Here is a 16976-nt window from a genome sequence, read left to right on the forward strand (position 1 = left end):
TTTCCGACCGCACTGACTGGTTGGCGCATGCGCATTACAACCCATACGCATGCGCAGAGGTGCGAACATTGCTCGGAGCGAATGAGCGACCGCTTACGAGCGGCTCTGAATCAGGCCCTTAGTTTGGTATGTGAGCATTTCAAAGCAAAGGGCTGAAATATTAGGAGCCAGGTTGCTTTATTGGAATTTGCTTGCTAAAGACACAAGGATTTCTATGTTTAGAAAATGATATGAAGACTTTGCATGGTACTATGAAATGCAAGGCTCCCCATCCATCTGCAAAGATATAAATGGATTGATGGATGAACTAAAGTTTCAACATAACCCTGATGAATAGAGGTTATTTGTTGATTCTTCTAAATTGAGTGTTAAAGCTGTGTTATTACATAATGGGACCATCAAACAATCGGTACTAGTGGCTCATTTGGCATTGATGAAAGAAACTTACTATGCCATCAATCATGTTAAATGACATAAACTATCAGTGTTGGACTGGGGTATGACAGCCCTCTGGGGGAATGCAGTGGGATGGGACCATTCTTAAGGGAAGGCCAGCCAACACAGAGATGTGGCCACCCACCACAACCATTAGAGAGGTCACAGCTTGCAGACAACATGGATACTGCAATGCATGGTCTGGGCCCCTCAATAAAAATATATAGTAAATACTGAGAGTTCATGCAGTATGATCTGCCAGATTGTGCACTGTAGTGAATAGACCATAGAGGTTGATTCAGACCTGGACGCTAAGCCGCGATCGGTCGCATTCAAAAGGGGCCGGGTATGCAAATTCCGCAATTGCACTGTCTGGTGGAAGAACGCCCTCTAAGTCTTAGAGAGCGATGACGAGTGAGCGCACGCCGGTATAAAGACGCCCACTTTTCTTACTTAGCACACGTCATCTCCAGGAAGTGTATGATTAATCAGAACCATCGAGAGCCATCAGAGCTGCACGCATCGCTTGAGGTAGACCCTACCCCACCGCAAGTGCTGCGATCACTGCAGGATGAAATACAACCAAGTGACGTGTACAATGACGCCTTCATGCTAATTATGGACACCCATAAAACTCAGTTTTGACACCCAGACACGCCTGCGTTCGCAGCACCACTCCCCCGTTCACAAGCACCTTCCCATTACCACCAGAAACAGCGCTGTCACTCAGTCTTTGTGCTCAGTCTTTATCAGCGCTCAGTCTTTGTGCTACGAGCGCACGATTCCCAATCACAGTGACTGGTTCGCGCACGCACACTGCGATGCATACACATGCACAGACAGGTGACAATTGCCCATACCGAGCGATCGCGGCTTAGCATCCGGGTCTGAATCAGGCCCATAGTCCTAGGACTGCAGTATAATGTAACATACTGTATGTATAATTTTAAAGCACATTATGTTGTCTATATATACCACATTAATGCCCCCTACATATGATAATGAAAGGTCAGTTTCCATAACTAATTGAAGCTAAGTTGAAGGTAAACCTCGCCTCTACAATTCAGGGTGACTCGGATGTGTCACCTTGAGCAACAGTATGTACTGCTGAGAAGGATCCATGGACTATGGCAGAACCCCTGCTTTCACAATGAGTGGCACATTCCAGAATAACAGGAGTCACTGGGGCAATATGGCCACGGTGCCCTGGACCAAAGTTGGTTTCGTCCCACTTGGAGTAAGTGGGAACAGGCGTCAAGACTATGGTCGGGATGCAAGAAGCATTGCACTAATCATCGCATGCATACCAGCCTTTAATAATGCTGTATGCATGATGATTTCAGCAAGGGACAGGTCTCCCAATAAGAGCTGTCCTTTGTGGTGTGGGGGACTTGTGGGTTTATGACCCTGGGTGGGATCCTATTGAATCCCTCTTGGCGGTAAACTCCAAAAAGAAACCTATCGGCGTATGAGAAATGCTGCCAAACCTCCGAAAACAGCATTTTCGGAGGTTTGACCAGATTTTTCTGCATAGCCCTATATCCCCAGAAGGTGGAGACACATGGACAAGGTTGGATCCTCCAACAGTAAATTACGTAAGCAGAAGACAGACATTGGAAGAAATTCTGTAAAACAGAGGAACAGAATTCTGATGCGACAGTAAAAGGAAATATGAATATAGTTGGACAAAATGTGGGAGAAAAGGTAGGAATGATAACATTGGGAAAAGAGGCACAAAAATGAAGATTTTTTAAAAAAAACAACAACCAGCAAGTATATGAGGAAGGAAACAACAGAGTATACAATGTAGACAAAATATAATAATGATGTATTTTTGGACTGGGCCTTACAGATGTGTTGAATCATTATTCTCGAACTAAAGTAATTGTTCTCTTTACCCTTTCTAAAGTGTTCATTGATGGCACTTGGATGGCTCCACAGGTCCCCACTCTAATCCTGGATAGGCTTGGTAATCTCCACTGTGTCCCATGGACGGTTCATGGGCCTGACTCACAACCGATCGCAACTGCGATTGCAATAGCGATTACACACGCAGTCTCACTGTGATAGTATGCTAGTCCATTGTGATCGCTATGACATCGCAGCACTACATAAGGACACCCACTTTACCTTACACACATCCGTAATGTTTATCAAGACTGCAAAAACATCAGTACAATAGAGTACCATCGCATCTTCATGCACATTTACACAAGCTCTGACCTTACTCAGAAATTGCTAACTTCAGCGCACGCTATGAGACCTCACACTGCATATGGCATCGCAGTAGATCATTTATGCATGCCCCTGCAATGCTGTTCAAACGCAATAGCATGCCTATGTTTCGCCGACCACCCCCCTGGTCACCACCCACAAACAGCACTTCCTGTCAATCACTCTGCGATGGGTCTGCATGATCACTGCGACCGCAGTGTCGATTGCAGTTGCTAGTTCGCGCACGCGCACTTGCGATATGCATACGTATGCGCAGAATGCAACAATCAGCCAATTGCATGCGTATTAGCAACTGCGATCCGAGCTGAATCAGGCCACATGTACACTAAGCGCACGTACACTTATATATTAATAGCTAGCTGCAAATAATATAACTGTGCTTTTTATATTGTTATTACACCAGTGGATTCCATTGCTTCACAGATATGAAAATCTTCTGAAAATTATTCTTCTAGCTAATGATCCTGAAAAACCTTTAATATAAACATCTTACATATCTCTATTCTAAAGTTTTAAAGAAGTTTGATGAATTCAGCTATTATATGTGCTATATTGCCATCTTGAGGTCATTTTCAGAACTGTAACTCAATGTGTCCTGAATATACTTTTTTATTCTGCAGTTTCCAAAATAAGTGTTGAGTGGTGATTATGGGGTCTATATACCAAGCCTTGGAAAGAGATAAAGTGGATGGAAATAAAGTACCAACCAATCAGCTCCTAACTCTCACTTTTCAGACTGTGGGCCTCATTCAGACCCACTCGCGAGTGGCTGTCCGCTCGCAAGTGGGTCGATGGTGTGCACTGCGCATGCGCATGCGCGAGACGCGATGAGCGAAGGATTTTCCTTCGCTCGTTGTGTCTGATCAAAGGGGGCGTGCTATTGATGTTGATTGACAGCACGCCCCCTTTGGTGGGCGTGCCGGGGGCGTGCCTGCCAGACGGAGGCGTTCCCAAGGGAACGCCTACCGTCAGAAGCCGGCCCCACTGACATCACTAGTGAGCCAAAATCACTCCTGGCCTTGCGGCTGAGAAACTCAACCGCAGGCTCCGGCTCGCAGTGGCGATGGTCGCGATGGTCAAGACCATCGCGACCATCAACCTGCACGCTCGTATAGGCTGTGGGTGGTGACCCACAGCTATACGAGCGTCCAGGAGGACGCTCCATATTTATGGAGGTGGGCCCTGATTCAGAGCGAGCGCTCTGGTCAGAGCGTCCGGCTCTGAATCAGGGCCTGTGTTTGGAAAATGACAGGAGCTGATTGTTTGGTACTTTAACTCCATCCACTTTATCTCTCTCCAAGGCTTAGTACATAGACACCTATGTCACAAGACAGATAAGCAAATTGAAACAAGTTATGTATTTACATTTAACAATCTCTCTGGCACCTCATCTAACTGATAATGACCTCCCCTTCCCACTCAGTGATGCACAGTAAATGATGTGTCCCTAGTTCTACTTAGGCTATAGATCATTCTTTTAAGTTAGCTTTATAACTTTGTATGTCATTTTAATGCTAAGATGTAAAACATATCTATAAAGTATGGTTCTCCAGCTGTTATTGAGCTACACTTAATTCTGAGACATGTACTAACACAAAAAAAACGTACATTGTTTAAGTCTCGTTGTAAACTTGATGTTCCATGATGCTAGGAATTTTAGTTCCCCAATAACTGCAGAGTCTAAGGTAGCCTAAACCTTATTTAAAAATAATGTAATAATTTAACAGTAATCCCCAGAACACAACTGGCTACAGAGTATATTCTAATTATTTTGTTTACAAAAATATTAATTAATAATATTGCTCATAATTAAATGTCTATGAATCACTGCTGCTGTGGTTGAAGCTGTATAATAATCTCCGTGATATATTGTTAATTAAATACCATATATATTTCTGTGATTTCATTTTATTTATCAATGTACATTATATAAGGTGTAATTAGAGATGTGCGGTTCGGTTCTCCGGAAACCTGAATCCACCTGAATTACATGAATCTGGACAGATCCGAGTCGCGGTTTTGATCTTCCAGCAGTTCAAAAATTGGATTTTAGATCCAAATTTCGGGTTTTGGATTGCAAAAATTGCATGATTTTAGCTGTTTTTAAAAACTTTATATCATAAAAAAAAAAAAAAAACATCCAACACCAAAACCAAGACACGAAAATAAAACCAAATCCAAAACCAAAATCTCTATTTCTTTCACACACGCATACACTGTGCCTCTCTTTCTCTCTCTCTCTCTCTCTAACACACACACAGGACCACAACTAGACCTAGGGGGGCCCCATAGCTAAATTTTTAAGGGGCCCCCTTAAGTCTCCCCCCCTTGGTCCACAGCCCATCCCTCAGCACCCTCTTCACTCCTCTCTCCTCGACTTACCTGCTCTGTGGTCATGCACCGCAGGACAGGCACACCCCCTTTCCCAGTCGGCTCCATCTCTCCTCACTGACTGATGCTGGGAGGAGGCAGCCACGCACACACGGTGCCTCTCTCTCTCTCTCTCTCTCTCTCTCTCTCTCTCTCTTTATCTCTCTCTCACACACACACTGCCTCTCTTTCTCTTTCTCTCTCTCTCTCTATCTCTCTCACACACACACACTGTGCCTCATTCTCTCTCTCTCTTTATCTCTCTCACACACACACACCGTGCCTCTCTTTCTCTCTCTCTCTCTCTCTCTCTCTCTCTCTCTCTCTCTCTCTATCTCTCTCACACACACACACTGTGCCTCTCATTCTCTCTCTCTCTTTATCTCTCTCACACACACACACTGTGCCTCTCTTTCTCTCTCTCTCTCTCTCTCTCTTTATCTCACTCACACACACACGGTGCCTCTCATTCTCTCTCTCTCTCTTTATCTCTCTCTCACACACACACACACACACGGTGCCTCTCATTCTCTCTCTCTCTTTATCTCTCTCTCACACACACACTGTGCCTCTCTTTCTCTCTCTCTCTCTTTATCTCTCTCTCACACACACACTGTGCCTCTCATTCTCTCTTTATCTCTCTCACACACACACACACTGTGCCTCTCATTCTCTCTCTCTCTTTATCTCTCTCACACACACACACTGTGCCTCTCATTCTCTCTCTCTTTATCTCTCTCACACACACACACTGTGCCTCTCTTTCTCTCTCTCTCTCTCTCTCTCTCTCTCTCTCTCTCTTTATCTCTCTCACACACACACACTGTGCCTCTTTCTCTCTCTCTCTCTTTATCTCTCTCACACACACACACACGGTGCCTCTCATTCTCTCTCTCTCTTTATCTCTCTCACACACACACACACACACACACACTGTGCCTCTCTTGCTCTCTCTCTCTCTTTATCTCTCTCACACACACACACTGTGCCTCTCTTTCTCTCTCTCTCTTTATCTCTCTCACACACACACACTGTGCCTCTCTTTCTCTCTCTCTCTCTTTATCTCTCTCACACACACACACACACACACACACACACACACACACACACACACGGTGCCTCTCTTTCTCTCTCTCTTTCTCTTTATCTCTCACACACACACACACACACACACACACACACACACACACACACACACACACACACACACACACACACACACACACACACACACACACACACTGTGCCTCTCTTTCTCTCTCTCTCTCTCTCTCTCTCTCACACACACACACACTGTGCCTCTCTTCCTCTCTTTATCTCTCTCTCTCACACACACACACACACACGGTGCCTCTCATTCTCTCTCTCTTTCTCTTTATCTCTCTCTCACACACACACACACACACACACACACACACACACACACACACACACACACACACACACACACACACACACACACACACACACTGTGCCTCTCTTTCTCTCTCTCTCTCACACACACACACACACACACTGTGCCTCTCTTTCTCTCTTTATCTCTCTCTCACACACACACACTGTGCTCCAATTGGATGAGTGACTATGTGCAGGGCCATAGAGAGCCCGCCCGGGCCCGGGTAAAGAAGGGGGCATGGCCTAATTGTGGGAGGCGTGGCCATGCCCCATTGACAAAAAAAATTAAAATAAATCACTTGGCGCTGCGCGCTGAGGAGGGGGTGCTGTAAGCCCCCCAGCCCGGTGCTAACCGGGGGGGGGGCGCGATTAGTGTGATTGCTCCCCCCCACAGCCATAGGAGACTGCTCCAAGTAGTCTCGCAGTGCAGCCACAGCACAAGCTGTGTGCTGAGCTGCTGTGAGGGAGGGGGGGCGATGCCGGACCCGGGCCCTCCCGGCCCCTCTAGCAAGCCCGGGCAAACTATACCCGCCCCCCCCTTCTCTGCGCCCATGACTATGTGCAATGTGTCACTCACACCCTTGCAGGCGGTATTCGAATAACTCTGCTGTGTGTGGTATTTTCTAGTTAATTCTCCATTACACCAATAGATTGTCCTAGTGCCAGAGCAAGGAATTAACAAACATGGAGCCTGTCATCAGCCATCAAGCTGTTTATTACTTTATCCAGTATAACCTGTAAGAGTATATGTTAGAGTTTAAATCTTCATTTATCCCCAAGCACCATACAAATATGGCATGCTTAATAGTATTGCACTTCTGTATATCCAGTGCATTAGCAGATAGACTACAGCAAATTATGCTAACGCAGATGCAGAAACGTGCAATTCTTAATCAGCCCTGAATGTTGGAGGCTTTTTTAATTTGCTGAAAGTATGACCTAAGAAAAATCAGGGTGTCCAGGGTGTCATTGATAATTCTTCTTCTGATTGTATTTCCTATGTACCCTGCAGCAGAGAAAGCACGTTCAGGCTCTACGCTAAGAACTTTTAATGCCATGTCAATTTCTTCAGCTGCGATATCACCTGCTGATTCAGATGTGCCCATGTCAGACTCATCATCTTCATCATCTATATTAGTTACATGATGATCATCATCATCATTGACGTCATCTATACAAGAGGAGGATGGATCAGCCATTGTTATGAATGAAGAGGGCTTGGTGAACATTCAGTAGAGCCATTTTGCTCTGAAGTCCAATGATCAACTGATGGCTCGGAAATAGAGATCTACGCCGACCCCCGTGTTTTGGTTTTGGATCTGTATCTCCTCTTGTTTTGGATCTGGATTGGTTTTGCCAAAACCGTCCTTGCGTGTTTAGTTTTTTGGTTTTGGATCTGTATTCTTTCTCAAAAACTTCATAAAAACAGCTAAAATCATATAATTTGGACCTGTTTTTGTTCCTACAGTATTATCAACCTCAATAACATTTATTTCCAGTCATTTCCAATCAATTTTGACCACCTCACAATATTATTTTTTTCATCTAGTTAAGGCCAAAAGGTTGCATCCAGCTAGCTGGCTGACTGAGCTAAGCGACACAGTGGGCAGTACTAACATGTGGCATTTCAGCTTCTAACATGGATACAGTGTGTTACACAGTGTGGGTTGTATGCACCAATAGTGCACTTACTGTGAAAGCAGTGTCAGCAGTGCGGGGTGCTGGCGGGGTCCTCAATGTGAGAGTGCCAGTGGTGTCCCCAATGCGGAAGTGCCGGTGGTGTTGTTAGTGTGGCGGTGTTGGCAGAGTGGGGGTCCAGGCAGTGTGCTGAGTGCATAGTTCCGGCAGTGTTGGCAGAGTTGGGGTGCCAGCAGTGTCCTCAGTGCAGGAGTGCTGATAGTGTCAGCTGTGCGGGGATGCCCTCAGTGGGGGGGCCGCTGACGGCATCCTCAATATGTGGGGCAGTAGTGTGGGGGTGCTGGCAGTGTCCTTAGTGCAGGGTGCCGGTGGTGTCAGCAAAGCGGGGGTGCCAGCGGTGTCCTCAGTGCATGTGTACTGACAGTATCGGCAGTGCAGGGGTGCCAATGGTATCCTCAGTGTGGGAGTGCCAGCAGTGTGGGGTTTGCGGTTGGTGTCCTGAGTACATGGGGAGTGCGGGGTTGCTGGCAGTGTGCTCAGTGCGGGGTGTCGGCAAAGCGAGGGTGCCAGCGGTGCCCTCAGTGCAAGTGTGCTGACAGTGTCGGCAGTACAGGGGTGCCGTTGGTGACCTCATTGTGGGAGTGCCGGCAGTGTCGATAGTGTTGGGTCGCTGATGGTGTCATCACGTGGGGCAGCAGTGCAGGGGTGCTGGCAGTGTCCTCAGTGCAGGGTGCCGGCGGTCTCAGAAGAATGGGGGTGCCAGTGGTGTCCAGGGCCATAGCTAGGGTAGTGCAGCCGGTGCCATGGCACAGGGCACCGCAGGGCAGGGGGCGCTGTTTGGGCCTGTCAATTTTCTGTTTACTATCATTCTTGCTTGTAGCTTCCTCTTATTTCATCCCCAGCATCTCCTTACCTCCCCTATCTCTTTCCTGGCCCTTCCCTATGAAGCCATGGCCCTTTTTTGGGTGCATTATGTCCCTTTGAAAAATGAGGGGCGTGCCAATGCTCTCTCTGGCACATGGTACCAAAAAGACTAGCTACGGCTCTGGTGGTGTCCTCAGTGTGGGGGTCCTGATGGTGTTGGCAGTGCATGGGTGCCGGTGGTGTCTTCAATGCAGGGTGCCATCAGTGTCGGCAGCGGAGGTGTCGGCAGTGGGGATGCTGCCAGTGGGGGTGTCGGCGGTGTCGGCAACGGGGGGTGCCAGCAGTGTCAGGCAATGGGGATGGGCAGCATCTTCCTAACTTCCTGTGTCCATATTCAATGGGCTTACCACTGATTGGCTGAGACCTCACGATCCGACAGTGGGATTGCGAGGTTTTGCCTCGATTAGGGATCCGGGGCAGGCAGGGATCTGAGCTGTGTCTCTGATCCCCTCGGATCCTCGAAATTCATCTCTACTCAGAAGTCCAATGATCAACCGATGTGCGTCTGATGGATGCATCCACCTTGCACACAAGTGGCGGACTTGCAAAGTCATCAGTGGGCATCTCAATACAAATACCGGTGACTGCGACATTTACATATTTTCACTAGAGATGTGCGCTTACCCCCGTATTTTGGTTTTGAATCTAAATTCATCTTTGTGTTTTAGTTTTGCAAAACCACCCTCAAGTATTTTGGTTTTGGTTTTGGTTTTGGACCTGCTCTTTTTTTTTTTTAATTGATAAAATGTTTTTAAAAACAACTAGAATAATGTAATTTTTGCAGTTCAAATCCCAAAATTCATTCATATTTAAAATCTGAATTCCAAACCGCTGGAAGATCAGGACTGCGACTCAGATTGCTCTGGATCTCCCCAGGGGATCAGAATTGCTACTCAGATCTGTCTTTATTCAAGAAATTCGGGTGTATTCGGATTTCTGGAGAACCGATCCGCAATTCTCTAATTTTCGCACAGCCTTTGCTTCCGTCTCTGAATCAGGTCCTCAAGCCAGCACTGACATTTTGTTCTTCACTGAAATGAGTCTGTTGTTGTAAGACACAAAGTACATCCACTGACTACTATCTGACCAGATACAGATCTATAGCACTAATCTCCAAGAACAGCTAAAGCTGATTATCATTTCCATGTATGAGAGAGCCGTTGTACAATCTTATTAAAAATCTTTCTGTTTCAGACAATTATAAACGTAAACAAAATGATTCATTGCAGTACTGTGCAGAGAGACGCATGCTGCAATGATTATTAACTGAGATCACCTGAGATCAAAGAGGTAAGAAACATTTAGAATGTATTATCTAGGTAACTCACAATACATACAGTATATTGCTGTAATTGTCTATCCCTATCCCCAAATCATATTATTTAGAGTAGATTTTAAATTGCATATACAGGAGTAATTACTATTACTTAATATGTTGAGAATTCTTGAATGTTTGGAATGATTTTTTATATTAGTTTTTGCTTCTCTTTTACAGCACTTTGTAAGGCATGGAAAGAACTTCACTTCCTATAGATGTCACAGACAGTCTCACAGCTTACAGCTACCAGTATGGAGAAACTGAGAATTCTGAGGATTTTGACATTGCTCAAATGCTTAAAATCCCTGTTATAATTTGTTATAGTGTAACCTTTGTCCTGGGAACTATTGGGAATGGACTGGTCATCTGGATCGCTGGGTTTAAGATGAAGAAGACCATTACCATATTATGGTTTCTCAACCTGGCTGTAGCTGACTTTGCATTTGACATCCTCTTCCCGTTCCAAATTACAGAATGGGTTATGGACGAACATTGGCCATTTGGAGTAATCATGTGCAAGACTATTTTCACTGTCCTGTTCCTCAACATGTCTGTCAGTACCTCTTTCCTAATGATCATCAGTGTTGACCGGTGCACATCAGTCATGTGTCCAGTGTGGTCAAAGAACCATAGAACCCTTAAATTAGCTTCAAAAATCTCAGTTATTGTCTGGTTGTCCTGTTTTATGCTCAGTTCTCCCTATCTTGCTTACTTTGAAATTGATCATGACACGGAAAGCAATATATCATACTGCTTTCCGATATATGATGAGGACGATCAAATGGACAGCATAAAGGACAACGCTATGTTCATTGCCAGATTTGTCTTCATGTTCCTAATCCCATTTTCTGTGATAATAGTTTGTTACAGCCTCATCGCATTTAGGTTGAGAAAAAATAGAAGTCTTTCTGGATCAAATCGACCTTTCAAAGTCATTATAACCATTGTACTTTGCTTCTTCTGCTTTTGGTTCCCGTTCCATCTATGCCCCCTCATTGAATACATGAATATTGACATTGATTACAATGTTATCATTGTCCTAACTCAAATTGCTTATTGCATAGGTTTCTTTAACAGCTGTGTAAACCCCATCATCTATGCCTTTGTCGGGAGGGATTTGAAAAAGAGTTTACTTAAGTCCATTCCGTTTCTTCTGGAGAGCACGTTCAGAGAGAGGTACGAGACGGATGCAGACAATCCGTGTGCTCAGACTATGGTGGAAACTGAAATGGAAACTTACAAAGACTTATAATTCATAATTTTTTGAAAAAGTTAATAGTCATCTTCATTCTCCGAATTAACTCAACAGAAAGTCATGTACCGTACAGTATTTTTCAGATTGTTCCTGTCTAGTATCAAAACTATACTAAGCATCACTAGTAATACTGTCATGAATTCTATTATTTGTCTCTTTATTAATATTGTAAAAAAATAAATAATAATTGCAAAAAAATTATAAATAGCAAAAGTAAATTTGTAAATACATTGTAAGCTTGTAAGCAGGGCTTTGTCTGTCTACTATTCCCCTCTTCTATTTTTTTGACTGTTTTCTTAAAACATTATATGTTGGTGCCATTTAATTTAAAAAAAAAAAATGAATAATAAATATTCTTCTTAAATATGATTTCCATTAAAAATTATTTGGCAGAGAGAGGTGTCTCCACTGCCCAGGACCTCTATCATTATGTATTGCTGGGATGTCCACCGAGCAGGTGGGAAATCATAAACACAATACTAAGGAGTTTAGATGACATTATATTTGGGTGGAAGATTGTGTTGTTATACATATTATACAGTATTTATATGGGTTTTATTTATCTTCTGGAACAATGGGCCTGATTCAGAGCCGGACGCTCTGACCAGAGCGCTCGCTCTGAATCAGGGCCCTCCTACCTAAACTTGGAGCGGCGTCTTGGATGCTCGCATAGCTGTGGGTTACCACCCACAGCTTATGCGAGTGTCCATGATGATGGTCGCGATGGTCAAGACCATTGTGACCATCGGGCTTGCGACGAGACCCTGCGGTAGGGTCTTGGTGACCGCAAGCCCTGGAGTGATTTTGGCTCTATCAGAGCCAAAATCACTCCCACTGACATCACTAGTGATGTCAGTGGGGCTGGACCCAGACGGTAGGCGTTCCCATGGGAACGCCTCCGTCTGGCAGCCATGCCCCAGGCACGCCCTCCAAAGGGGGCGTGCTGTCAATCAACATCGACAGCACGCCCCCTTTGGTGCGAGACCTGGAGCGACGGCTTCCCCGTCGCTCCCGGGTCTCGCACATGCGCACGATGGAGCTCCCTCCGTCGTGCGCATGTGCACTAGGGCACCATCGACCCGCTTGCAAGTGCTCAGCGCTCGCGAGCGGGTCTGAATCAGGCCCAATGTCTTTAGAGAGAGGTAAAGAGGAAGTATGAGTGCTAGAAGTTCTATTTCCTGCTGATTGAGGACTTTATAGCTGTAATATCATATTCTGTAACGAGGTGTTGCTGTGTCTTGGTTTCCTGCTGTTCCAGCAAAGCAGCCGATAATCAACTTTGCTGTATTCAGTAGTGTGCTATCTTGTGCTGTTTCAAACTTTGTAATTAGAGTTAAATATTATGTTCTTGAAATAATTTTATCTGTGTGCTTTCTAGAGTTCTTCAAAACCTACTGTAATAGTGAGAAAACCACAGTTTTCTTGCCGCGTGTTGCTAATGCGAAATTACATGTCAAGGGCACCCTGCTGCCATTGTCCTATGATTTCCTGTGTGCTCTTGATACTCTGCTAACTACGTAAAATCCCTTTCTTTTGCTACCAATGTGCAATTCCAAATCTATGTGGTCCTTGACTCTCTACTATCATTGAGGTCCTGACACTGTGCTCTCCATTTTCTTTTAACAGTCTGCTACCTGAGAATAATTTTGACAATCTGTTACACAACAGCATTACTGACAATCTGCTACCAGTATGCAGTCCCAACTTCTAGACCAGGGATTCCCAACCTCGGTTCTCAAGGCACACTAACAGTCCTGGTTTTATTTATATCCATGATTGTGCACAGATGGTTAAATCAAAATAACTGAGGTTCAAAATAAGCCACTTGTACTCAAGTATGGCTATCCCTAAAACCTGGCCTGTTAGTGTGCCTTGAGTACCTTGGTTGGGAACCCCTGTTCTAGACAGCCTTTTATTTATGTGCTCCTGACACTCCTACCTGAGTGCAATCCTGAGTTCCTGACAATCCGCTACCATGTGTTATACAGATTTGCTTGAACCAGCCAAGGGACTCCCAATCTCATACAATTCTTGTGTTTCTTAAATTTAACAAAGATTTCTACAGTCCCCTGATTTCTGAAACATCACATTTAAAGAATAATCTGTTTAACACATTAAATGTTTTTGCCACAAATGATAAATTAATTACATTATATTTAGGTTTAACAACTATGGTCCATATCCAATTACCGATTAATCAGCAATATTATCGCATCCGGGAAAATTGCTAAATCCCTATTTTTGGCTAAAAATGTGGGGATTTCTTTCAGAACCCTTTAGACAGCCCCCCTAATGATACTGTACGCCGAAAATATTTCATAAGTTGCCTACTTTAGCTAAATACAACCGCTGAAATTTTGGTTGAATTAAAAAAAATATTGAAAAATGCGTTTGACTTATTGGGTCTGGCAGTTTGGGGGGCCGTAAGGATATGCCAAGTGTTTTAAACATTACACATGGCTGGCGCAAGCATTTTCTATGGTTTTAGAAAAACGCCTACTCCAGCCATGTGCGATGTTTAAAACACTTGTCGCATCCTTACGGCCCCCCAAAACCTACAAAGTTCACAACTTATGAAAAAAGTTTGCCGTAAAGTATCATTAGGGGGCTGTTCAAAGGGTTTTGAAAGAAATCCCTACAAATAGGGAATTTGCAATTTTTTTCACCTGCCCTTCGCTGGAGAAAAGTTTTCTTCAGTTTTTAAGATGAAATTGTACAGTTTTTCACCGTCAGCGAAATCAGCCGTCAGATTGCTCAATCTCGGTAAAATATCGGCTGGGAAATTGGCTGATTTGACGGACGATTTCACCTGTAATTGAATCCGGCACTTAACTGGTATTGTGCATAGAATGCGACTGCAGCCAGTTTGGCTTTAGCTACGAAGTTGAACTCCATATGACTGTGCAGCCCCTCTGCAGCCCTGGGTTTTAATAAGGAAATCCATTCTGCACATGTGCAGAAAGGACCTCCTCTGGCTCCCCAGCCCCCAAGCATGATGTAGTGGTCTTTGACCACCCACATAACTGCTGGAATCACACTCCAGAATTGCTGGGGACAAAAGTCTGAGTTAGTTAGTTTCCCCCAGCACTGCTTGGCAACAGTCTGATCTCTGCATTTGGGGGAAGGATAATGCCCTACTGGAGTGGGTACTAATACCACTGGGGGGATCTACTTACACTGGGGGTGGGGAAGTAAGTAATGTGGTTCTGGGGCATGGGTGTGTAAAATAGTAAACACAAATACACTGGTCAGAGGAGGGGAGCGCAAAAATGGGACATATTACATTGAAGGCGGAGGGGGCTATACAACTGGGTATCTTTTAACACTATGGGACTGAGGTGTAATGACCACTGGGGTTCCCCCCCTCACCCATGTTGTAATTTAGCCAGGGCCAACTCTAGGCCCCTTCCAATGAGGAGATCGCACAGTGGCACCACCCCATTGTGGTGGCAGTGCAACCACCATGACCTGGGATTGATCTGGTGTGCCAACCCGCCACACCAAACTCATCCTTGTAGCCTGGTGTGGGCAACGCTGGACTCTTCCAAGTGGCTAAGATGCCGGGCATGCGCTACAGATGACAATGTAGTGGCATGATGTCTTAGGTCGCATAGCCGAATGGTGTCCAACTCCCTGCCCGTACATGGCAGCAAAATAAGTTTAATAAAAAAGCATATACACATTAGAAAAACACATAATCAAAAAGACACACTGAAAATACATAAAAAAATAATTTAAATACAAACCCAATCGCATATATCTGTTTTCATCATAGATTTTGATATTATGTTATATAATGTATATAGTAGTTTACTTGTTTCTAAATCCATCAGAGTCTCTTTATGATTTGTAACAACTAGCAGAAATATCCAATTGGTTAATTACAAATGAATAGTGTTCATAAGCTTCAGGGACTTGGAAAGGTAAATTACACCAAGTCTACGCACTAGTAAAGCAAGTAAATTGTTGAAATAAAGGCCCCTCTTAAACAGATATAGCTGCTGTGAGGAAGATAATTACCATCCTGGATTTTCAGCCAGTTCTCCTGTTATAGAATATGTAGCTCTGTCCGTATAAGGGCCGACCGTAGAATGTAGGTTCTCCCAATTGATACACATTTGAAAGCAAGGAGGTTCTCCCTGAAGAATGGGTATGAATTCCCAGCGGCTGAATATCCTGACACACAAAGCCGGAAGAATGAAAATGCCGACAGGGGAGGTAAGTACCCTAAACCTAAGCCTCTCACCCGCTAACCATAACCCTCCCTTAAAGGTGCCTAACCCTAACCTCCCCCCGATGGTGTTTAACCCTAAACCACATTCCGGCACCCTAAACCTAACCCTCCTAAGGGGGTACCTAACCTTATCCTCCCCCGGGGGTGCCTAAGCCTAACCCCCCCTCCCTGTAGTCTAATCCTAACCCTCCCCGGGGGGTGCCTAACCCTAATTTTCCCCTGGGGCCCCTAAAATGAACCCACCCACCCCCTGCGGCTAACAGCTTACTACACCCCACTTACCTTTGTTCGAGATGTTGGCTGTCAGGATTTTGTCGTTGGGCTAAAGATAGGCGTTGGAATTTCAATGCCTATCATTAGTCCTGGGTCAGGATTTTGACATTAGGATTCCGACAGACGGCATCCCTGGTGCCGGTGAATTAACTACATCCTCTCCCTGATATGTTATGTGCACAGCAACTTAATTAAGGTGTCTAAAAAAAAAAAAAAACTTTAGCCAGCATCTCAGATTTGGTCCAAAGACGCATGAAAGATCAACGTCACAACTATTGGATGATTGCGGCACCACCCATCTGACTAAGCCTAACCTTTAGAAAATAGGTGGGGGAGAAGCTAGACTGTACATCCTAATTTTAAACATAAGAGGGGCTATCCTGCTAGGACACATTACTATTTCAATGTGAGAGCCCGTTTCAACTTGTATTTCAAAGACCCATACTAATTAACAACACCTATGGTATAGTATGGATCTTTACATTTAAGACTACACATTGAAATGGACACTATTATAGATAAATCCTAGATAAATTGATATAATGTGTCAGTATTAGAGATGTTAGGGACCCACCTGATGAACTGCACCGTGAAGTGGGCATACATTTTTGGTCAAACATGTTCTAAGAAACCTTATTTAAACTCCTTGAAAATTGTAGAGTTTATTATACAGGTTGAGTCTCCTTTATCCAAATATTCCAAAATATGGATTTATTTTTATCAAGACTGAAATAGTGAAACCTTACACAAACTTTGTTTATGGCACACAATTATTAAAATTATTGTATAAAATGACCTACAGGCTGTGTGTATAAGGTGTATATGTATCATAAATGAATTTAATGTACTGTCTGTACACAAAATTTGTTTGAGCCACAAAATTATTGAAAATATTGTAT

The 16976-nt window shown here is 44.3% G+C and overlaps 1 protein-coding gene across 1 annotated transcript; it reads left to right on the top strand.

Annotated features, from left to right (window-relative positions):
- The first annotated feature begins 10229 nt into the window (after positions 1-10229).
- On the top strand, positions 10230-11643 carry LOC148525433 (formyl peptide receptor-related sequence 4-like). The gene is made up of 2 exons (XM_088470958.1): positions 10230-10287; positions 10493-11643. Exon 2 carries the CDS (start codon positions 10506-10508, stop codon positions 11565-11567), a length of 1062 nt encoding a protein of 353 aa, XP_088327084.1. The 5' UTR covers positions 10230-10287; positions 10493-10505; the 3' UTR covers positions 11568-11643.
- Positions 11644-16976: the final 5333 nt, after the last annotated feature.

This window comes from Taudactylus pleione, unplaced genomic scaffold (assembly GCF_031769625.1).
Source record: "Taudactylus pleione unplaced genomic scaffold, aTauple2 ptg000108l, whole genome shotgun sequence".
In the NCBI taxonomy this organism is placed as follows: domain Eukaryota; kingdom Metazoa; phylum Chordata; class Amphibia; order Anura; family Myobatrachidae; genus Taudactylus; species Taudactylus pleione.